The following is a 23,224-nucleotide window of genomic DNA, read 5'->3' on the forward strand; positions in this document are numbered from 1 at the left end:
TCTGTGACAAAGTTGAAGTTGTGCCGGGGCTGGATACTTCAACAAGACCACGACCCTAAACACTGCTCAAAATCTACCAAGGCGTTCATGCAGAGGAACAAGTACAACGTTCTGGAACGGCCACCTCAGTCCCCAGACATGAATATTATTGAAAATCTGTGGTGTGATTTAAAGCGGGCTGTCCATGCTCGGAAACCATCAAACCTGACTGAACTGGAGATGTTTTGTAAAGAAGAATGGTCCAAAATACCTTCAGCCAGAATCCAGACTCTCATTGGAAGCTATAGGAAGCATTTAGAGGCTGTTATTTCTGCAAAAGGAAGATCTACTAAATATTGATGTCATTTTTCTGTTGGGGTGCCCAAACTTACGCACCTGCCTAATTTTGTTTAAATAATTATTGCACACTTTCTGTAAATCCTATAAACTTCATTTCACTTCTCAAATATCACTGTGTTCATCTGCTATATGATATATTTAACTGAAACTGCTGATCTGAACAACCAATAATTTATAAAGGAAAATCATGAAAATTATTAGGGGTGCCCAAACTTTTGCATACCACTGTATTTCAGTTGTTGCTTATGACACCTAATTTTACTTTTCTGTGTGACCTGATATTTTTATCAGAATTTTTCCAAATTTAGAATTAATTAAATTCACAAACATAAAAGTTCTAAAGAAATAAAAAATGATGCAATGTTCTACTTTCTTACTAGAGGTGTAGGATGCAAGGAAGCCTCCAGTGTTGACACTGCCGTCCGTGCGGAGTTTGATGTAAAGCTCATTGCTGGAAGAGTTGATGGTGCTGGGCAGCTGACTGCCACACAGCTGGGCCAGTTGTGGAGCACTGCTGCTGTTGCCATCATATACCTAAACACGCAATTTAGTTCAGCTTATTTAGGTAGTGCCAGTTCTCAATAACAGTTGCCTAAAGGGGCTTTATATTGCAAGGTAAAGGCCCTACAATATTAGAAAGAAACCCCCAAAATTACACTACCATCTATGAGCAAGCACTTGGTGACAATGGGAAGGACAAACTCTTTTTAGAGGAAGAAACCTCCAGCAGAACCAGGCTCAGGGAGGGGCAGCCATTGGCTGCAAATGGATGGGGGTGAGAGGAAAGAGAGGAGAGAAGAGAGAGACAGGACAAAAGACACATTATGGGAAAAAGAGCCACATTTTAGTAATTACTAATGGTTAAATGCAGTAGTGGCGTATAAATACATAGTGAAAAGAGCAAAAAAGAAACACTCAGTGTACTCATGAGAAGCCCTCCAGCAGCCTAAGCCTATGGCAGCATAAATAAGGGATGGATCAAGGTCACCTGATCCAGCCTAAATTGTAAGCTTTATCACAAAAGAAGGTTTTAAGAATAATCTTAAAAGTAGAGAGAATGTCTGTCTCCCAGATCCAAACTGGTTGGTAGCTGGTTCCACAGCAGCACGGCCTGACAGCTGAAGGTTGGAGGATTTTAAAATTTAAAAGAGTGCCAATAATGAAAAGGTAATATGGCAGAAATATGGTCTTTTCAGGTCCAGTTAGTAATCTCGCTGCAATGTTCAAGATCAAAGGCTTTTCAGGGAGCTTTTAGAGCAGACTGATGATAAGGAATTATAATTGTCCAATCTAGAGGTAATACATGCATGAACTAGGTTTTCAGCATCACTCTGAGACAGGATGTTTTAAATTTTAGCAATATTGCACAAATGAATGAAGGCAGTCCATATATCTGTATAAATGTACACATGTAATGTGTACATTTATACAGGTAATGTGCATGCTGTAGAACATATCCTAATCAGATTCCTCACAGTGTTATTGGAGGCCAAGGTAATGCCATCTAAAGTAGATATCTGATTAGACACCATGTTTCTAAGATTTTTAGAGGCACTGAATAACCTCAGTTTAGTTTGAACTCAGAAATGGAGAAATTTGAGGTCATTCAGACATTTATGTCTTAAAGACATGCCTTTGATTTGTAACATCTGGCTTCATGGATAAAGAGAGCTGGGTATCATCTGCATAGCAATGAAAATGTATGCAGTGTTTTCTAACAATATTGAATAAGAGAAGCATGTGCAATGTAAAATTTATTGTTCCCATCATGGAACTCTGTGACTAACTTATGTGTGAGGAAGACTCCCCATTTACACACACAAACTGGAATCTTTCACATATATATGAGTCAAACCACTGCAGTGCAGTTCCTTTAATACCAATGCTCTAATCGCTGTAGAAAAATATTATGGTCAACAGTACTGAACGCTGCATGAGGCCTAGCAGGAGAAGAACAGAGATGAGTCTGCTGTCAGAGGCCATAAGGAGATTATTTGTAACTTTCACTAATGTTGTTTCTGTCCTGTGATGCAATCCTGTCTGAAACTCTTCAAATACACACACAGGTGAGAGGGAAAAAAATATGATTTAGAGGTATAGTACTCACAGCCAAATAATCATAAGAACAGGTGGAGGTGGACTCCAGGTGGAAATCAGAGAAAGAGAGCAGGATGTTGCTGCCCTGGTTGGTCCTAATGTTCCAGTAGCACTCAGCATTTGGGTGGTAGGGGAGTGGGTAGTTAGGGGAGGAGAATGCACCAGATGCAGTTGTCAACATCCCACCACAGCCTTGGAATGAAGGATGAAGACAAATGTTTAAAATAAGCGGGAAAAAACAGGAAATGACAAAACATAAGTGACTTTCTATTTTTTTATTTATTTAATTTTATACATTTTACAGTTACATTAAAAAATAAACTTAAAGAGTGCTGCTTTCTATATACTGTAATTGTTGTAGAGTAAATACAGATTGTTGTACACATATACATTTTTTGTTATTATTAAAGGTATAAAATAAGTTCTTGGGAAACCTATCAGAAATGGCCAAATGGTCAGCTGGCTTAAGTCATAGATAACAAGTACAGTCAGACAAGTTCCTCATAAGCTTGAACCAGTAAGCTGAAACTACAGTGGACAGGTTTCTTTAAGTGTTTCAGTTCATCTGCACAAATATATGTACACTTTTTGTATGTATAGTTTCTACTCTACTCATTCACCCAGTGACACACATATACAGTGCTTTGATCTATGCCTACTGACATTTTGCAAGCTATTCTGTAAATTCAGATGATCTCATTTTTCTCAGATTATTAAAATACATATTTGCAAACAGAGATTCAGTTTTTTAAAGCCTACATGAACACTGCTCAGCAAAATTATTAAAACAAAGTGATATATACTGCTCTAAAATGAAGGGAATGCTTACACAATTACTAACTTGGAATTTTGGTGTGATTTTTTTTTTCATTTCTTTTTCGGGGGGGGGGGGGGGGGGGGGTAACTTCAAGCAGGTGGTGCAAGTCAATATGAAACACAAGACCTAATGTATCCCAACAGCACATTGCCCAGACATACATTGCCCCAGGGTGGCTGTAGCTTAGGAGGTAGAGCAGGTCATCTACTGATTGAAAGGTCGGCAGTTCAATTCCTGGCTACTCCAGGCTGCATGCCAATGTAAGATACTTAACCCCGAGTTGCTCTCTGTTGGAGAGCAACTCGGGGTTAAGCGTTGGAGTGTGACATGAAGTGCTACATATTGGGAACTACAGTTTTGTTGCCGCCATTACAGTCAAATTCACTCAGAAATTTGTACTTGCTCATTTTTTCTGCTTTCAAATGCCTGCTGCTCCTTCATATGTGCTACTGTATTGAGAGATAGCTTACAGATTTTTGTGCAGATGTCCTGACAAAGAATCCAAATTCAAGGAGGTGGTGGCCAAGCAGCAACAGGTTAGTTTGTGTTCTGTTCTTTCTCTAGCTGAAATTGCAAAAACTAACTAAACTGTGTTATTATTACATTAATATTAACCTCACCAGTTTGTGTTCCATCCCAGTGAGCAATGAATCCACGATAAGTGACTGAGGTATCAGAACGGAATCTGACCCACAAACGGTTGCTGTGGGACACCAGAAGTGGAGGTCTCTGATTGGCACAGAACTTACCAATTAAGGGAGATGTCTCAAAGCCACCATCCCTACATGAGACAGTGGAAGTTCAACATGTCAGTGGTCTGAATAAAAGAAAGACAGCTGCAGCTCCTCTATAAGGTTTGTCTTTGCTAAAAAAAACAAACCAAAAAAAAAGAAGCCAAACTTCATTATTTTTTTTTTCTCACCTGATCTCCACAAAGTCAAAATTGCAAGTAGGATGGGACCCCTCCAGCTCAAAATCAGTGAAATTCAGCATAATCTGCATATTGACCTCCACAATTATCTTGAAGATGCAGTCTCTAGCATTGGGGTAGTATTGTGGGTAGTTAGGTGAACTGAAGGACCCTGTAGGGGAGGTGAAGGTCAGGCCACAGTCTGTTGAGTGAGAAAAGTGAAAAAATATTATTAATCTTGTAATCTGAGTACTATGTTCTTTTTAGTTAAAACAATTTTAAGCAAAATGAGTAGATTACATAATTCTCTGAAACACAAATATTCTTTGGAATTTAACTATGATTTTAACATAAACCAAAAACATACATTAAAATAAGGAAATCTTTGCATCACATTCTTGATCACATTCTAAAGCTGATCTTTTGTTTTTCAGTGGTTCATCATGTGTTTCTGTATGATGATGTTTGTAAAGGCATATTGCATGGCTAGCAAGGCATTATACTTGTGTCCATATAGTGTATATCCACTATAACTTTCAAAGAAGATTGTGTACCTGTGCTTGCATTGATGGAGACATAACTGGCAGAGAATCCTTCTGTGTTTAAACTGGAGTCAGCCACAAATAGCAGGGTCAGTTGGCTGTCAGTGCTCGTGATGGATGGAGGCACCGAACGACCACAGTACCTGCATATACAAAGTGCCACACATACAGAAATTAATACATGTACTATATATATTATCTTAAAAAGTACTGAAACCTTTACTTTGTGCACACCTATTTGCATTGTAAATTGATTTTAAATGAATAAAAGTAGACTTGTTTTCATCATTCTACAGACAGTAATAACAATAATCTCTCCACACATCCAAAAACAAACTGTATTTCAGTGTAAACAAGCTTTTCTTTACAAATTTTTGAAAAGGTTCTGAACCAGAAACATCTAAACAACATTGTAGCTGCAAAATCAATGATGACATGTCCAACAATGTGTAAAATGTAAATAAAAATGCAAGGATTTACAAATCATTTAAAGCATTCATTCAAATTCCTTCTTTCATAGACAACATATTAAATACTGAAACTGAGAATTTTATATATATATATATATATATGAAAACAATAACCCTATACTGTACTAATCACACACACACTTGCTTGCATATGCACTCCATGTGTACCTGCCGATCTTGTTTCCGGTCTCCACGGTGCCATTGTCATAGACCTCCAGATAATCAAAGTTACAGTTAGCATGATACTCCAAGTTGAATGATTCAAATGTTAGCCGAATCAGGTTGCCTGGGCTAACACTGATGTACCAGGTACAATTGGCACCATGGGGGTAGCTGCTGGGGTGGCCAGGGCTTGTAATGGTGCCAGATGGACTGGTCAAAGTGTCACCACAGCCTGGCATATGGAAAAATGTACATTAGACATCAACAGACTTTTAAAAAGCTTTGCCAATTACCATCATGTGGTGCTATAAAGATTTTTCAAACCTACGAGTGTAATCAATCAAAAGTCTTTCATAAACAGATACTTCTCTCACCCTCTATGGCAGAGTCGTAGACTGCTTCGAAGCCATGGTTGCTGACAGAGGAGTCGGTCTTGAATTTAATATACATAGATCTCTGAGTAGACTGGAGCCTGGGGGGAATCTCAATACCACAAAATGTCCCCAGCAGAGGAGAGCTTGATGTGGCTCCATCCCTGACCTAAAAAAAAGAGAAAACATGTGCCACTAAAACTGATCTACTGCCACCCTTTCAGGCCACCCATCTATTCAAGCATGAACACTGCACATGCAAAAGCATTTGTTGGTGAACTATTAAACTATAAAAACATGCAATCAAAAAATAAAACTCTTATGTTTTGTGTCACTATTCATGTATACTGTATCTAACCAAACATAGTGATGTCTTTCTTTCTCTCTCGCTGCCTCCTATGCACCTTCCCCCTCTCTTCTTCCTTTGTTTTTGGCCAACAGTAGCACACTTTTCATGGCATGCCAAGAAAGAGCACTACAGAGGCGATGTTTGGTTTGAGAGTGTTGATTGAGGTGTACAGGGAAGCTCAGAAGAGTTTTGTGGAACTAGAGAAAGCACATGGTATGGTGCCAAGAGAGGAATTGTGGTACTGCATGAGGGCAGGAGTGGTAGAACAGTATGCGTGGCTGGTGCAGGACATGTATGAGGACAGCAAGACAGTGATGAGCCTCGTCCACTCATGACCCTGTCGCTGGCTCACCACTGTTCCTTCCCTGGACCACTTTTGATAGATACTGACCACTGCAGACCAGGAACACCCCGCAACAGCTGCAGTTCTGGAGATGCTCTGATCAAGTTGTCTAGCCATCAGAATTTGGCCCTTGTCAAACCTGCTCAAATCCTTATGCTTGCCCATCTTTCCTGTTTCTAACACATCTATTTTGAGGACAAAATGTTCACTTGCTCCCTGATATTTCCCACCCACTAACAGGTGCCATGATGAAGAGATAATCAGTGTTATCCACTTCACCAGTTATTTACCAGTGGTAAATAAGAGGTTATATTTAATGCATGTGGGAACTATGGATGAGTAGGAATTAGACATCCACACTGACAAAGAAGCAGCTGGTAGCTCAGTGCAATAACATCAATATAGAAGACAGCTACTATTGAAGCTAAAGATCCAGAGGGTGCAGCACAGCGGGAACAGTAGTGAGCAGTAGGGACATAATGAGCCGACTCTGATAGAAGAGAGCACTGGAACTAAACTAGATGATGCCCAGGCCCCTGTAACGGCAGATGCATCTACTTACATTAGGGTGAAGATTATGGCCAAACACAAAGTAGCCATCCGAAGGAGAGGACCCATGTGCTCATCTGGGGGCTTCCCCAGCTCACTGACAAAGTCCAGTCAGGGGAGATGCTTACATATGTGAACACCACCAGTATCCAGTGAGCTCATATACACTACTGCCACAGTAATCCTAGAAGCACTTGGGTATAAGCTCAAATATGCATGTAGAGGAAGCCCCTATAGAGAAGACACCTAGAAACCAAATTGCGGCTGGAATAATAAAGCTGGCTACAGGAGGACACTGATGTCAAGACACGAAAACTTCTCTCAATGCACAGAGGTCTCCTCCTGAAGTCCAGTACCCTGAAGCTCTATGAGCAATGGAAAGAGGGAGGGTGAGGTTTAGTGAGTGTCAGAATCACAATCCAGGATGAAACACAAAGCATCCACAAACACACCAGGAAGATGGCCCCCTGAGATTAACTGCTTCAGGCAGCTGAAGACAGACGGTGATGAGGAACAGAAAGGAACTATCATGGACAACCAAGCCTCTGCATTGGATGTACTACCAAACAGACAGAGGAAGCAGCTGACATAAAAAAAGTCCCATTACTGCTAGAAAAGGCCGGCTTAAAGGACAGCACAGAAGCTCTGATCAAGCAGCACAAGAACAGGTCCTAAACACCAGGTACATAAGGGAAGGGAGTCTACCACAGCTGACGGGACCCAAGCTGCAGACTGTGCAAAGGTGTCTCAGAGACTATCCACCACACAGTTGCAAGATGTAAGGCGCAAGCTGGGATTGCATACCCTAAGAGGCACAACCAAGCAGCTGGGATCATGTACAGGATCATCTGTGCCACATATGAAGCAACAGCATTGACATGCTTGGCTTTCTGAAGCGTTAGGGTAGGCTGTCACTGACCTCCACAGTTGGATTAACTGGTGGCTGTATTTTAACCACTGACTGTTTCCTCTTTGTTTTTGTTGGTCTTTTCTCATTTGTTGAGTGTGTGATGGTCGGGTTCATTCTGGTCCTGCTTGTGTCACTTCTTCAAGGATCTTGTGGTTAATTTCATTATTTTTAGGGCATTAGGGCAACAGATAGCAGAAACATCTATGATGATGAGTTAAATCACATAAAAAATAAGCAAATCCAAAGGAAAATCAATTTTCTGTGATTTCCTGTGGGCATGGTGTGCAGTATCTGGCTGTGTTTCATTTTATGTAAAATAATATCAATAATATTACTCATCTATCATTTTTTATTGTCCACAACTTCTTCCTTTTCTTTATATTATTATCACCATGGACTAATAAGAATAAGCATAATAATAAAAACAACAACAAAAAGGAGAAGAACACGAAGAAAAAGAACAAGAAGGAAGGAGAGACAAATAGTGTGGCTAAGATTCTATTATGCTTCATATTGTTGCATTTTGTATTTGGAGTAGAGGAAAGAAGTCTAATTGTGTGAACTGAACTTACCTCAATAAAATCATACTGACAGGAGGCTCCCTCAACATCAAACGACAGGAAGTTAAGGGTGACCACATAACCCTCTGGCTGGTTAATGACCCACTCGCAGACCTTGTTATGGGGATAAGCATTTGGGTAGTAGGGAGAGTGAAACTGCCCACTTCCAGATAAAGTACCTCCACAAGCTGGGGAGAGGGAAAGGTAAAGGTTGGTCAGTGGCAAATGGAATGAACATTGTTTGGACTACTGAATTAAATCTTTCCCTGGATCTGTGACCATTTGATTCACTGAAGAGGATATGCTCAGTATCCCCTTTCAATCTGAGACTCACCCTTGGGAGTTTTAACCTAAAATGATACTAATTTCTCTCTCCTTTCACTTCTGATTTGGTCCACATATTTTCTCATGTTTCCATCTTTCTCTAACTAATGTTTATGCAAAGAACTTGTGCATTGCAACCAACCAGGTGTAAGCGTTGAGATTTTTTTATCCATAAAAATATAAATATCCCTTCCCATTCCATTGTCATGTCAGATAAAATTATCCATGACCTAACAAACTATTAAATACATTCATGTTATAACATTTAATGCAAGTTAAATTTAACAAATTCATAACTTCTAAGAAAAATAAGTACAGTTCTCCCTACACAGTCATTTTATTGAGTGGCCTATTTAATTTGTGTCAAATATATATAATTATACATACAATTATTTGATTGAAAAGGCTTATATAAAATTTATACATGTAAAAAAAAAGTCTTTGAAATAAAAATATGCTGTATCCTGATTTTAAGCTGTTTTTTTCTGTTACTGCAAAATATTTTCTGTTAACTAACTAATGGAACAACACTGGATATGGTAAACTATAGGAAAATTTGGGAATTTAGAGGTAGGTAGTGTGCCTGCAGCATTTAATAATATCTGCCATCTCAGAGAAATGCAAGTGATTACTGAGAAACAAAAATGGCAAAAACTCCACAATCAAATTTAATACTTTATACAAAACATTACAGAACAAATACTTGTTTTTCAAGTCTCACCAACTGTGTAGACAGCCCGAAATCCAGCTCGACTGACTGAGCTGTCAGACTTGAAGCGAATCCAGAGGAAGTTAGACGATGAGGAAATAGGACCTGGCAGTGAACTTCCACAGTACTTCCCTATCAGAGGATCCGTCTCCATTCTCCCATCACGAACCTGGAAATGAGGTAAAACAAAAGGATGAAAGCTGGAATGAAGCGGTGGTAATCTGTCAAAAAAACTCTCTAGCAAACATCTATCTATCAATCAATCTATCAATCTATCTATCTATCTATCTATCTATCTATCTATCTATCTATCTATCTATCTATCTATCTGATGGTGGATATCGATCATACTCTCAAAATGCTGCCTAAAAAAAAAAAAAAAAATCACTGCATTTGCTAAATATGTTTTTTTTTTATGTAGTAAATTCTGGGGGAAAAGAAGCAGGGACAAAATATTTGTCTAGCAGACATAAACATGTCTTACCTCCACATAGTCAAAAGTACAGCTGCTGTGACTCTCCAGATCCATGTTCGTGAAGTTGAGGGCCACCTGCTCACCTTCTGGCAGCCTGATCAAATAGATACACTGGCGATTGTGGTTATAGTTGTTGGGCCAGTTGGGGGAAATGATGATGCCCTCACTATCAGTGAAAGTCCCACCACAACCAGGGTCACCTAAGACAAAACATAGGAAACTTAACTGAGAATTAGAGCATTTTTTAAAATCTCAGTAACTATGTACAGTTTGCAGACATACAAATAACAAAGTATGTAATGTAAAGTAAAATTTTTTTCAGGGTTCACAAAAAAATAAAGGAAAATCACCATTATTTGAGTTGTTTTGGTTTGTTTGTTTGATTCTTTTTTGTCTGAATTGCTCCATGAACTGCAAATGCAATATGAATCTAAGGGGCAACAAAGCCATGGGAATAATGCCTGTTAAAGCTACTAGTAAGCATAGCTGTTCCCAGTCTAGAGCTTTTTATCCTCTCTGTACACCAAAATGTGTCTTTCTGAATGATATCAGAGTTTAGTTATTTTTCCACTACTTAACTATAATTGCATCTCAGCATAAAGTGAAATGACCCTTGAAGATAAATAGCAAATACTTTTGACCATGTATAATAAAAAAAAAAAATTAAAAGGAGCAGCACATGTACTCAGACAAGACTACAGCATAAAGGACACAAGATGGCAGTATGAGACCATAGTACCGTCAACAATACGATACTATATCACTGCAAGTAATAAATGAATAATAACAAATAAATATGTTTTCTATGGCTTATAAAAATCCTTTTACATTAATAGAAAAACAGTCAAAATCTCATATGAGCATGTCCAATGCTACCTCAAGGACCAAAAGTGTTTGCAAGCAATAAAAGGTACACAGTTTTTTTGTTTTGTTTTTTTGATGTTAGGGACAACTATCAGGAGACAGTTTGTGTTTGGCCAAATGAATTAAAATATAAAATGTACTCTTAGATTTTAAGGTTTATTGTTTCTCTATTTATTGAAGTTAAATGAAAAGCATTTAATACATTCAGAAAAGTTTCATTCTGTATGTGTTCAACATCAGTAGCAGTGATGGTGATTCTGGCTACAGGTGGAGACAGGTAATGCTTTGAGTAGATATTAAGACTAAAACAATGATATATAAATGCCATTTCCAAGTGTATGAATGAATGATGAAAATATTTAAAATAAATTAATGGGTATACCTACACCCAATTTTGCACTTTTTTAAAGGCTTTTTGCTGTTACATTAATCTACAAATTTAATACAAGAGATTCAGAATTGGTCTCCATGAGGTACAAACCAGAACCCCCCCCCCCCCCAATCAAAGGTGTAATGGTTCTACCTTTATAGGTTTGGCCCCCAGAAACAAGTCAGAAACACAGAATTTGGTCCACTTTTAGCACAGGTACAAATCTATGGTCATGAACCAACCCAGACCTCGAGAGAGGTGAGAGGAGAGCAAGACTGCATTGAGTGCAACATCTGGGACATGTTTTTTATGCCCATTAAAGAGGATATGTATGCATACATGTCCTGACAGACATCAGTTTCTGTGTTAATATTCTGGATCACCAAAGAAGTCACAACTCTCTGAACGAGATCATATACCAGGAAGGCAATAAAGATGGTCCAGAAACAACAATGCAGTATACATTAAAGCAGTTAGCACAAGTTTGACAGAACATGGCATAGCACGGTAGTGAATAGGCAAATACTGTTACTGCACAGAAGGAAAACTTTTAGTTCAAATTCCCTGCTCAGCTGAGGCCTTTCTGCCTTTGTTCCAGGTACTACTACTTCTTTTCAAAGTCATTCTGGGTTAATTGGTCATTGTAAATTTGACATGGATGTGAGATAGACAAAGTTGTGCCAAGTGACCAATCAGAGCAAACAGACAGAAGAACATTAGTTCACTGCTGGAAGACACAAAGATCTTCCAGCAGTGTACTAATAAAATGTGTTTTTACACGTTAAAGCTGTACATCTATATATTCCAGTAGATTTCCAGAGTATAATTTGGAGCCTATTGATGGCCATAATGTGGGCACTTTGAGGTGTGGAAAAAAAGAAAAAAAATGTTGAACTAAGATGTGAAGAAACAACATCGGGACAATTAACAGCACTTGATATATTTTTTCAATGATGGAAGACAATGTAAAATAATAGATTAACCAATAAATGATTAAGTTTCCAAATCCTTTGGTCACAAGATTAATAAAGTTTAATAATAAAAAGCTTTGAGTAAATGTTATGTGATATAGCTGCATCATGATTACTGGTTAATATACTGCATATTTTACAATGTTTACTACTTTACTTAGTATGATCGGTTTCTTACTTGGTGATGTTGTGTATGTAATGTGGAAACCTCGGTCAGAGACAGAGAAGTCAGAGTGGAAGTGAATCCATGCAGTTGGGCCAGTGGTCTGTAAGGGGGGTGGAGATGCAGTACTGCAGTATTTTCCTAGAACTGTGTCTTCAGGTAGAAGGCCATCCCGAATCTATAACATTTATCAACACAACAATAGAGGAGAAACCGTGATGATGACCTCCAGTGTAGACTCAACAGCATTTTACACTAGAGTCAATGACCAGCTGAAACTGTAAACAGCAGCAAACATGAGAAAGGAATCAACAATCTCAGTGATTTTGGTTCAGCAGTATGGATGCATTTGAGCCCCCCTTATAGAGTAGGTAAAAACTGTTAGGTCTGAGTGATATGGACACACAGACACAAAACCATACCTTTAAAGTGAAATGGCTAACTTTAATTTTTTATAAGATCAACTTTAGGAAAGTTGGGATATTTGCCATTTCTTACCTCTAGGAAGTCATAGTTGCAGTCAGGATGATGTTCAAGACTTAGAGTCCCGAATGCAAAGGTAATGAGGAGGCCAGCATCCACTGTTACTGTCCAGTAGCAGTCCCGGCTGGGTGGGTAGTTTCCAGGGTAACCAGGTGAGTTAATGCTGCCATAGGGGGCAGTTAGTTCCTCTCCACACACTGAGATTAGAAGTGGTAACAAACATTGATCGTTTATGACCCACTAATTTGCTCTTGGTAGAATGCTGGTCATTACTGAAATGAACTGCTGGTGTCCTCATTATTATTATAATTATTATTAAAACAGTTTGCAGGTCGGGGCATGAACCTGCAAACTTTTGACTGGTATTATTAGTATTAGTATTATATTAGTGCAGTTTGTGTAAATCACCCTCAGAATTTTCCCCTTCCCATTAGTGCATTCTTTGCAGTTGTGACCTCATGCTAATATCTGGCCCTAAATGCTTGAAAGTTTTTAAAACTTAAAAACCACAACATTTGAAATGTACCTACCTGGGTCCTGAGACTGCCAAGCAACTGTGAAGCCACCAGCACTGATAGAATGATCAGAGCGAAACCAAAAATACAGGGAATTATGGGAGCTATAGAGCTCCTGTGGGTTATTCTGGCCACAGTATTTTCCAATCATGTAAGCTGAAGCACTGTCCCCATCATGAATCTGAAGGAAGTCAAAGTTGCAGTTGGCACTGTTCTCCAGATCAAAGAAAGGAAAGGTAATGCGCAGAATCTGAAGAGAGAAGACAGAAAATTAATGACTACGGAGCCACAGCTGAACTATAATCCAGTTCATTCATAATGTTAAAGATGAATTTGCTGGTCTTTATTAGATCACGTTAACTCCCTGTGATTTAGTCTGTGTCTCAGAAGCTTCATTCCCATCTACAGAAACAGACATTTTTCCTTAGACGTTATTAAAGGTCAAAACCAACATTAAAAAGCTACCACAGGTAACATTAAACCATTTGTTCAATCAAAAACAAAACAAAGCTCAAAGGTTTTCTGTTGGTTCAGAAGCTCAAATCAGCTGCTTGTATAGAAACTGGACATGAAATATACACACCTTGTTTGCGTCAGTGTGGATCACCCATGCACAGCTGACCTGGTGATCATATTCATCATGACCTGGAGTGTTAGGATAACTGAAGGAACCAGCAGGGCCAGTCAGGTAACCGCCGCATACTGCAACACACATTCACACTGGTTTTTAACCTTCATCATTTAAATCCTTCAAGGTCACAGGAAATAGGAGGTGGAAGATTTAACTTTCCCATGCTATTTGTAATGCATGGATCTTGTTCAGATATTTAATATCCCTGTCCACTCTCGGGAGAAATGAAGCAGGTGAACATAAAACAGTACAAATGCTTAAATTTACAGTTTGCTTGTTTTTAACCAAAATTTTTTTGTCTTCATGTTTTTTCTTTCCCATCTTCTTTGTGAAACAGGGTAGCTGGCATGCTGCCACAGTTTTAGACCTTTCCTTTCTTGGTTGATGATTTTGCTTCTATATCGTTAACCACTACACACCTCAAGACAACAGTTCACCATTTTAAAGGGCATGTCATGTTAATGCAGCTTTAAGTGGAGGGCTGTCATTTCACACTGTTTTGGCCCCATTTTTATGCATTTACACAAAATACGTTTCCATTTCATTTCTGTAATACAAAGTGATTTTTGTGTCTCTTGGTCACAGACAGATAATAAATAAAGACAATTCTGCACTTTTCTGAATAACAGATTGCAGCTTATTTTCCTCTCTGTGCCTGTTCATGTTCATTCTACTCTTCTCCGCTTATGTTTGCAGTTTATTCACACCCTCTCAGCCCATCCTTTCCCATTACCTTGCTGAGGAGTCTGACAGAACTGGCCAGTCCACTGGGCAGTGCAAGTACATGTGAAACCATTAATGCCGTCAGTGCATGTTCCTCCATTTTGACAGGGGTTGCTTGAGCATTCATTTACATTCTGGTCACAGTGTATTCCTTCCCAGCCAGAGTTGCAGGTACAGATGTAGCCAGGAGCTGAGGTGGTGTCCTGTGACAGCATAAGTTTTACGTTAAAAGGGGATTTGTTTTTTCTATGTTTAAGATATCAAAGATTTATTAGGCATTCAAAGAGTCATTCAGGCAATAGCCACACTAAAGTGTAAAAACACATATATATGTGATACAACAAACACCACAAATGATCTAATTTTCTTTGACTATTAATTCATTCAAACTGAGAGCTGGTTCTGCAGAAGAGGGGCCTGAAAGCTGAAGGCTCTGCCTTCCATTCTACTTTTAAAAGCTAGCAGTCTATCATTAACAAAAAGACCAAAATAATGAAAACTGAAATTGAAAAAAATAATAATTAAAAGGAAACTTTTGTGTGTTTGTAAAACTAAGTAAAATGTACTATTAAAATGTAGTGTAGCTCTAGTAGTTTTAGCAGCACCTCACTGTGTGTGTGTGTGTGTGTGTGTGTGTGTGTGTGTGTGTGTGTGTGTGTGTGTGTGTGTGTGTGTGTGTGTGTGTGTGTGTGTGTGTGTGTCTGTGTGCTCACCAGCCTGCAATATGATGGCAACAACAACAGTTAAGAGAAAGTGGCAGAGTCCCAGATGGGATTTCTTTAAGTATGATAGCGAGAAAAATAGAAACAAGTGTCTTGTTGTGGATGACGAAAAAATGTGTGGAACACTTCTCAAGTGGAAAAACCCCACCAACCTCAAAGTCTACCTGAGAAGCACACACAAGGCAGCTACAGAAACCCCTCTGAATCTTTGCAGTAACCCTTGACGTAACCTGACGTGTACCTCTCGCGAAATGTAACTACACGTCGGATCCACGCAGCCTGGAATGATTGTGATTGGCTTGTTCACCACTGTCAAGTCCTCTCGTGCAGTTCCAGCTACTTTTACTTTAGTTTTGAACTTTGAAGGAATCAAAGCTCAAATACAGCTGCATTCTGATGTTATACACCACATGCAAGGTTGTTAATGTACTGCACTATCACTGAAGTTTACTGGGAGTTTATTGTAGAGTTTAATGGTTTTTGGAATTTATGTTTTTCTTTATGTTTCTACCTGTTAATGTTTCATGATGTTCATGTGTGTCCTTAGTATTACACACATTTAGCACACAATGCTTGGTTCTTGGTTGCTGAATGCATTTTTTTAAATGGTATCCTTTGTTGAGTTCTTATTACACAATAGTTATTCTTGCACCTTGAATCTTGCACGTGACAAATAAAGTATGAAAAAAATAAAACAATACTAAAACTAATGAAAACTAAACTAAAGTTAAGGATTAAAAAAATTAATAATAAAAATGAGCAAAACCACTTTAAAAATGAATTAAAACTAACTGAATTAGAAGGGAAAAATGTTACAATGAAATAAAACTAAAGTATAATTTAAAATCCAAAACTATTATAACCCTGCTGAGAGCGAAGCACTTTGTTAGGGTAATGAGATACAATGATTTTTTAAAAATATGATGGGGCCTGACTGTTCAAGATTATGTATGTGAGAAGAAAGATTTTGAATTCAATACTGAATTTAACAGAGACCCAGTAAAGAAAAGGTAATTTGGGAGAAATATATCTGTCTTTAGTAATCTTGCTGCGGCCTTTTGAATCAATTGAAGGCTTTACAAGGAGTTTTTAGAGCAACAGGATAATAACGAAATTATTTCAGCATCACTCTGAGACAAGTTGTTTCTAATTTTAGCAATATTGCACAGATAAATGAAGGCAGCCCTACATATTTGCTTAATGTGCACACTGAAGGACATATCTTGATCACAAATAATTCCAAGAGTCTGGTTAAACACCGTGTTTCTAATATTTTAGGAATGAGTATAACAACCTCAGTTTTGTCTGAATTTAGAAGTGGGGAATTTGAGGTCATCCAGGCCTTTATGTCTTCAAGACATGGCTGCAGTTTAACTAGTTGATTTGTATCATCTCACTTCATGGCTTAATAATGTTGGGTATCATCTGCAAAGATAATGAAGATGCATGCAATTGTTAATAAAAAGACATAAGCATGTATGATTTCAAAAGTACTGGTCTCAGCACAGAACCCTGTGGATGAATAATAAATTAAATTTTGAGTAAGGGCCATGAGGACGATAGATATCAGCAACTAAAAGTGATTTTTGTCTTCATCAATTGAGGTGGATGAGGCCAAGAGCAAGGCTTTCAAATAAATTAAACCGCTGTGTAGGTCTTTAGCTGATTGATAAGCTAGAGTAAAAGATTGCAGCCACTCCTCCTCCTCGGCCTGTGCTTTGAGGATTCTGATGGTAAGAATGACAATATTGCTAAAATTAGAAACAAAAAGCAATGCAGAAAAAGGTAAATAAAAAAAACAAAAACATCACCAGGAAATTAAGTTGTTGATTCTTAAAGTTTCTTGGGGGAGAACAGCAGCAGCAAATTGCCACCAGAAGACAATAGGAGCACTAGAAGTGTTTTAAAAACTGAAACTGGGCAGCACGGTGGCGCCGTGGTTAGCACTGCTGCCTCACAGTTAGAATACCATCTGGAAGACCTGGGTTTGATTCCACCTTGGAATCAAACACAGGCCTTCCCTCTCTCTGTGTGGAGTTTGCATGTTCTCCCCGTGTCTGCGTGGGTTTCCTCCGGGTACTCCAGTTTCCTCCCACATTTCAAAGATGTGCACTTACTGGGGTTAGGTTAATTGGAAACTCTAATTTGCCCATAGGTGTGACTGAGAGCGTGAGTGTGGATGTTGTCTGCTTTCTCTGTGTTGGCCCTGCGACAGGCTGGCGACCTGTCCAGGGTGTACCCTCCCTCTCGCCCTATGTCAGCTGGTATAGGTTTCAGCCCCCCAGCGACCCTAATCAGGATAAGTGAGTGAATGGATGGATGGAAGTTTGGGAAGACTCACTAAAATAAAATAAAAATGTAGAGGAAATATAATTAGTTTTGGTATTTGTTAGTTTGGTAAAAATTTGTTTATTGATGGCTACTGTGAGTGCTTTCAAAACTTTCTTTGTTTTTCTTGTAATACCTATTATGATTTTCTTTCTAAATCTTGCTTCCATAGTTCTTCCATACAATAATAAAAAAACCACTTAAACTAATAAAAAAAACACTTTTAAACAATAAAACCTAAACTGAAATGAGGAAACCAAAGGAAACCCACTCAGAAAAAACACAAGTAAAAAAGATATGAAAATAAAAATAAAAGCTAATTAGAAAATACAAACTATAATAATTCTGAAAACTGAGTAAGTGTGATCAGTTCATTGTTGGTTTTGGAATTTTCATGTAATGTATTGACTATAGGACAAAAGAGGCCAATCATATTCTTCATTTTGACTCCAGAATCCCAGCATGTTTGGACAGCAGTAAACATGCACACACTCACCACACACTGTCCGTTGACACAGGGGTTGCTGGTCTGACAGATGTTGCTGGTTTGGGTGCAACCAGTTGGTCCATAACCATCGCCAGTGTAGCCTGGTGGACAGGTACATACGGGAAGACTGGATCCTGGTGGATGCAAGAGATTTGAGTGGAAAGAAGAAAAATAAACATCCATGTCTCATATTGTCCATCTCATACCAAGACTGCACTTGTTCTGAAAAATCGTTTATTGAATTTATTCATATGTATTTCACAAAGTCTAGAAAACAAAAAAGGCAATAAATAAATAGAAATTTAGACATGATTTGATCATACTAGGTTACTACCAGAGGGAATCATCATATTGATGAACATATGCACAAATACATCATTATACATTATACATCATTAATTTAGCTTAAATTTCAGAAAGAAGTATAATTAAATATTCATGCTTTATTTTTATTTGTTTGACAGATGTATGATTCTCTTTGTCCAGTTAGCATCAATAAAGATAAAATCATGCTTCTTTTTTCTTTTCTTTTGTTTTTTCTCACCAGGGCTAGAGGAGCAAGTGGCTAGTGGGTAACAGCCTCCATTGTTAGCATCACAGATATTAGTTGGTGTGCATGTTTTCCCATTTCCCTCATAGCCTGCCAAAACAAAGAAGTTTTCTGTGAAATCAGTGCAGATGACATCTGATTTGCTAGTAAGATTGTCGCTTTTAGGCACCCAAGCAAAAACATTTTTATTTTTCATAGGTATGGGTCACCAAGATTTTTCTACAAGCCAACAGCTAACTTTTTACTTAGGTTAACTATGGCAGCCATTTCAGGCATTATTAAGAATCATCCTTTAAGTGGAGTCAACTTGTAGAAGCTGTAGGCCATTCTCCTGCACATATGTGTGATATTATTGTTCCCTTGTTAAATACCTGGTGGGCAGGGACCACAGTGAAAAGAGCCCATGGTGTTCAAGCACTGCACCGTTGGAGTGGTGGAGCAGCCACCATTATTGGTCAAACATTCATCCACATCTTGACAACTGTAACCATTGCCTTGCCAGCCTGACACATATTAGAGGAAATAAGAAAAAAAAAATTTCAGATTTCTTAATCTTTGGGCATGGACAAACACAACTACAACTTTGAACAATGAATTAGCAAATTGGGATACCATCGAGATGCAGAATCAATACTACAGGAGAGTTGTAAATGTAAAACTAGTATTTCAATGGAACTTCTATTCTTTGAAAGTTTTTACAAGTTTTATGAAGCATCTTGGGACAAAATTTCTTATTTCACAGTCAAAGAAATTTACTCAAATTAGTTTTTATTTCTTCTACATCCCAATTCCCCAAAAGTTGTAAGGTTGTAAAGCTCATTTTGAGCTAATATCTTTCATGAAATATTAAAATGTCTCAATTTAAACATCTGTTGTGTTTTCTATGTTCTACTCTGCGTAAAATATGAGTTTGTGAGATTTGAAAATCATTGCGTTCTGTTTTAATTTTATATAGGGTCTCAACTTTTTCAGAACTTGGATTCTAAGAAGCTAACTAAATGTTAGCTGTTAATAAAGTTAGTGACTACAAACTAACATACACGTAAGTGCTCAACACTTAGTGTGCTGTAAAGGCATCACTGTAAAGGCGTCACTGCAAAGGACAGTATTAAAAGCCTGAACAACTTTTTACATCAACTGTTTTAGTGTCAGTTGTCTCCCAATCCCTAAATGCTAATTTTTAGAATTTGCTAAACTTGATGGGGCCTTCTCATCCCAAAATCACAAAAATTATGTCATTATTAAACATTACCAGAGGGACAGGTTCCACAGTAGAAGGATCCCTGAGTGTTGAAGCACGGCACAACAGGGTTGGTTGAACAAGGCTTGTTAGGAAGGCTACATTCATCAACATCAGCCACGCAGGCTGGGTTCCCAGCTGGAGCTTCCCAGCCACTCTCACAAATGCACTGATATTTAGGCTGTAAAATAGCAAAAATAGTCAGTGGGAAAAATTAACAAGGAATACAACATAGCTTGAACTTTATCTACCAGTTTAAGTTAAGATAGTGTGTCAGACATTAATAGTAATGCAATAATATCAGCAGTTGATGCTAATGTAAGATTAAATCTTCTATTAATATAATACATTGTATTATCGTCCTACTGCAAGGATAAATCCTCAAAAAGTGTATGTGTTCTACTGTGCCATTAACAAAAATTTGTTTTGCAATACTTTAAATAAAGAGATGCTCCGAGCAGGTTCTGGGCTGGTGCTTAGGGTAAACAGTGCTTACCTGTCCAGCTACAACTCGATCTGCATCAATGCATAACCCATGTACACACAAGTCTCCTGCATTCCTACAGTCATCATAGCGCTGAGTACAGAGAATCCCATGCCATTCTGGAGAACAGTTGCAACTGCATACAAAGAAAAACATTGTCATAGGGTGTACTGTGGTACTGTCAGCAGCTTTGCTCTCTGGTCGTTCTACTAACTTCAGAAAGAGTGTATTCCACTCTCAGGTGTCCATATAACTGCATTATCACATGCTGCAAAACTGATCAGACAGTGCAACACAGAGCAAAAGAAATACAACAGTTTCTCAAGGCAAAAAATGGGATATCCTTCAGTGACCAAGTCAGTCACCTGATTGACATGTGGAGCATGCTGTTCAGTTACTGAAGACAAGAAAAGCCAGAGACCCACAGACAAGCAGTACCTGAAGGGGGTTGCTGTAAATGCCTGGCAGAGCATCTCAAGGGAGGAAACACAACTTTTAGTGATGTCCATGAGTTCTAGACTTCAGGCAGTTACTGATTGCCATGGGTTTTCATTTGAGTATTGAAAACAGTTCTTACATTTAAAATTACTTATGTTTTAAGCTGAATGTCAGCACATTATTATTTAATGGTAGTGAAGAGAGGCAAAATTACAGAAACTTTATGTTTGCTCACTGTGTGTTACACTAACTGTATGTGTTATATTAATCACATACAAAGTAATGACACATTATATTACATCTCGCCATCTAACTGCTGTCTGTTGACACAGATATACAACAATACAAAGTGAGTTCTAAGTGAGTGAGTTCTACTCAAAGGAGTAGAAAAGACATGAGTCAACAGAATGCAAAGCACCCATATGCATTCTTTGATTTTTTTGGGGGGGGAGATTTAAACTATGAAGTCATCTCATCTCATCTATGAAGTCATCTCACTTAAACTATGGCTTTAGAATAGAATAGAATAGAATGCCTTTATTGTCATTATACAGGATGTACCATGAGATTTGGAGGGCCACTCCTGTTCAGTGCTATGCAACAGAAATCAAACTCTCTAAAATAAAAATAAAAATAAAAATATTATAATCTAGTATAATCAAGAAATATACAGAAAATAAACATTGTATAAAATATAAAAAAATAGAATGTATAAAAATATATACATACATTGGTGCATCTGTACATTATAAGAAAAGTAAATAAGTGTATACATATAATAATGAAGATGATGAATATTGTACTTGGTGAATGAATATTGCACTAGTGAATGAATACTGGATATTACACAATATAGGAATGTTAGATATTGTTCAGTATGAATAATATAATATTGCACAGAGATGTGGGTGTTGCACAGTTACAGTGGGTGAGTGTGTGAGTTCAGGGTTTAAGACTTACGTGAATGATCCAGGGGTGTTGGCACAGGTTCCCCCATTCTGACAGCCTTGTGATGTCCCTGAATAGACCTGACATTCATTTACATCTGTTGCACAGTTAGCACCCTAACACAAACACACACACACACACACACACACACATACAAAATGAGATAGAGAGAACAAGAGAAAACATGGGTTAAATTGGACACTGCACAAAAAAGGCCACTGTTATGACTTAATGAGGTTTGTCTGCAGGTCCGATATCACCTAGAGGGCCATGTGCCCACCACTGTGTAGCCTGATTGACATTGGCACATTGCTGCATCATTTATTTTACTTTGATTTTTGGGGTGTCTTTGACCTCTGCTGGTTCACAATTTCATTTCCATCAAACAATTTGATTGATTGGTTGATTAATTTATTAACTGGTTGGTTGGTTGGTTGGTTGGTTAAATAAATTTTATTGCCCCACATGGGAAATCTATCTTGGATAAACAGTGCTACACAGCTGCATTCAAATTCCCAGTACTGAAATAAATAAATAAATAAGCATCTTTCTTTCATCAAAGATGGTTTATGTTAAAGGAATGTAATTTTTAAAAAAGTGCTGAAACAAATTCAGTGTTATATTTTTCTGTAACTAACTTTGAGCATCAGTCTCATTGGATATATCAACAACAATCTAGTGTATATGATGCAGAGTAACAGAAAAACTGATTTCCACTTTGGATATTTATATTTCTAGAACATGCCCTTCAGCTGGTAGCAGCAAAGTCTGGTAGCTCTACTCAAACTTTCTTTTTGTTGTATTATTATTGATTTTGGGAAATGTCCACTTCCTGCCCAACAAAAGTGATGAGCTGGAGATATTGGTGAAGACTTAGAAAGTATATTGTGAGTGCTGTCTCATGTGTTTTACTGAAATATCATTGAATCAAAACATCTCAGACTGTGGATCTACCTGTTTTCACCCTCATACAGCCAGAGAGAGGTGCTAAATCTGCAATCCTGCAAAGATGTATTGTCCATGTATGTATGTGACCATATTATGTACCAAGGGAATTCAGTCATATTACAACAATACTTGTGTACATTCCACCCAAGGCAACAGCTGAAGTGCTATATGAAGTTCCCCATGAAACTGGATACAGACTAAACATCTCGAGGCACTCGTCATAATTTCAGGAGACTTCAGTCATGTTAATCTCTCCTCCCACTTGACTGGATTCACACAATCTGTTCACTGTCCTACTGGAGAAAATAAAACCCTTGATCTTCTTTGATCAATGTCAAAGAAGCTTACAGAGCTACTGTTTTACCACGACGTGGAGGGAAACCAGTTACCATCTTTATGGTAAGACTGGAAGACTCTCTCTCTCCATTGTAA

At 38.1% G+C, this 23,224-nt stretch overlaps 1 protein-coding gene across 1 annotated transcript in view; it reads right to left on the reverse strand.

Annotated features, from left to right (window-relative positions):
• The window catches only part of cubn (cubilin (intrinsic factor-cobalamin receptor)), an 83,575-nt gene that overhangs the window by 57,314 nt on the left and 3,037 nt on the right, over positions 1 to 23,224 (reverse strand). Inside the window, exons 6-26 of the mRNA XM_030756630.1 lie at positions 21,857 to 21,960; positions 20,471 to 20,594; positions 19,987 to 20,155; positions 19,106 to 19,237; positions 18,729 to 18,824; positions 18,194 to 18,318; positions 14,658 to 14,850; positions 13,877 to 13,995; positions 13,309 to 13,543; positions 12,794 to 12,975; positions 12,311 to 12,473; positions 9,937 to 10,127; positions 9,465 to 9,621; positions 8,432 to 8,607; positions 5,712 to 5,877; positions 5,344 to 5,569; positions 4,718 to 4,848; positions 4,176 to 4,365; positions 3,874 to 4,034; positions 2,447 to 2,628; positions 717 to 873 (exon numbers count right to left, since the gene is read on the reverse strand). Coding sequence (XP_030612490.1) covers positions 717 to 873; positions 2,447 to 2,628; positions 3,874 to 4,034; positions 4,176 to 4,365; positions 4,718 to 4,848; positions 5,344 to 5,569; positions 5,712 to 5,877; positions 8,432 to 8,607; positions 9,465 to 9,621; positions 9,937 to 10,127; positions 12,311 to 12,473; positions 12,794 to 12,975; positions 13,309 to 13,543; positions 13,877 to 13,995; positions 14,658 to 14,850; positions 18,194 to 18,318; positions 18,729 to 18,824; positions 19,106 to 19,237; positions 19,987 to 20,155; positions 20,471 to 20,594; positions 21,857 to 21,960 — 3,379 coding nt within the window. The remainder of the gene's footprint in view (positions 1 to 716; positions 874 to 2,446; positions 2,629 to 3,873; positions 4,035 to 4,175; positions 4,366 to 4,717; positions 4,849 to 5,343; positions 5,570 to 5,711; positions 5,878 to 8,431; positions 8,608 to 9,464; positions 9,622 to 9,936; positions 10,128 to 12,310; positions 12,474 to 12,793; positions 12,976 to 13,308; positions 13,544 to 13,876; positions 13,996 to 14,657; positions 14,851 to 18,193; positions 18,319 to 18,728; positions 18,825 to 19,105; positions 19,238 to 19,986; positions 20,156 to 20,470; positions 20,595 to 21,856; positions 21,961 to 23,224) is intronic.

The sequence above is a fragment of the Archocentrus centrarchus genome, chromosome 20, assembly GCF_007364275.1.
Source record: "Archocentrus centrarchus isolate MPI-CPG fArcCen1 chromosome 20, fArcCen1, whole genome shotgun sequence".
Lineage (NCBI taxonomy): Eukaryota > Metazoa > Chordata > Actinopteri > Cichliformes > Cichlidae > Archocentrus > Archocentrus centrarchus.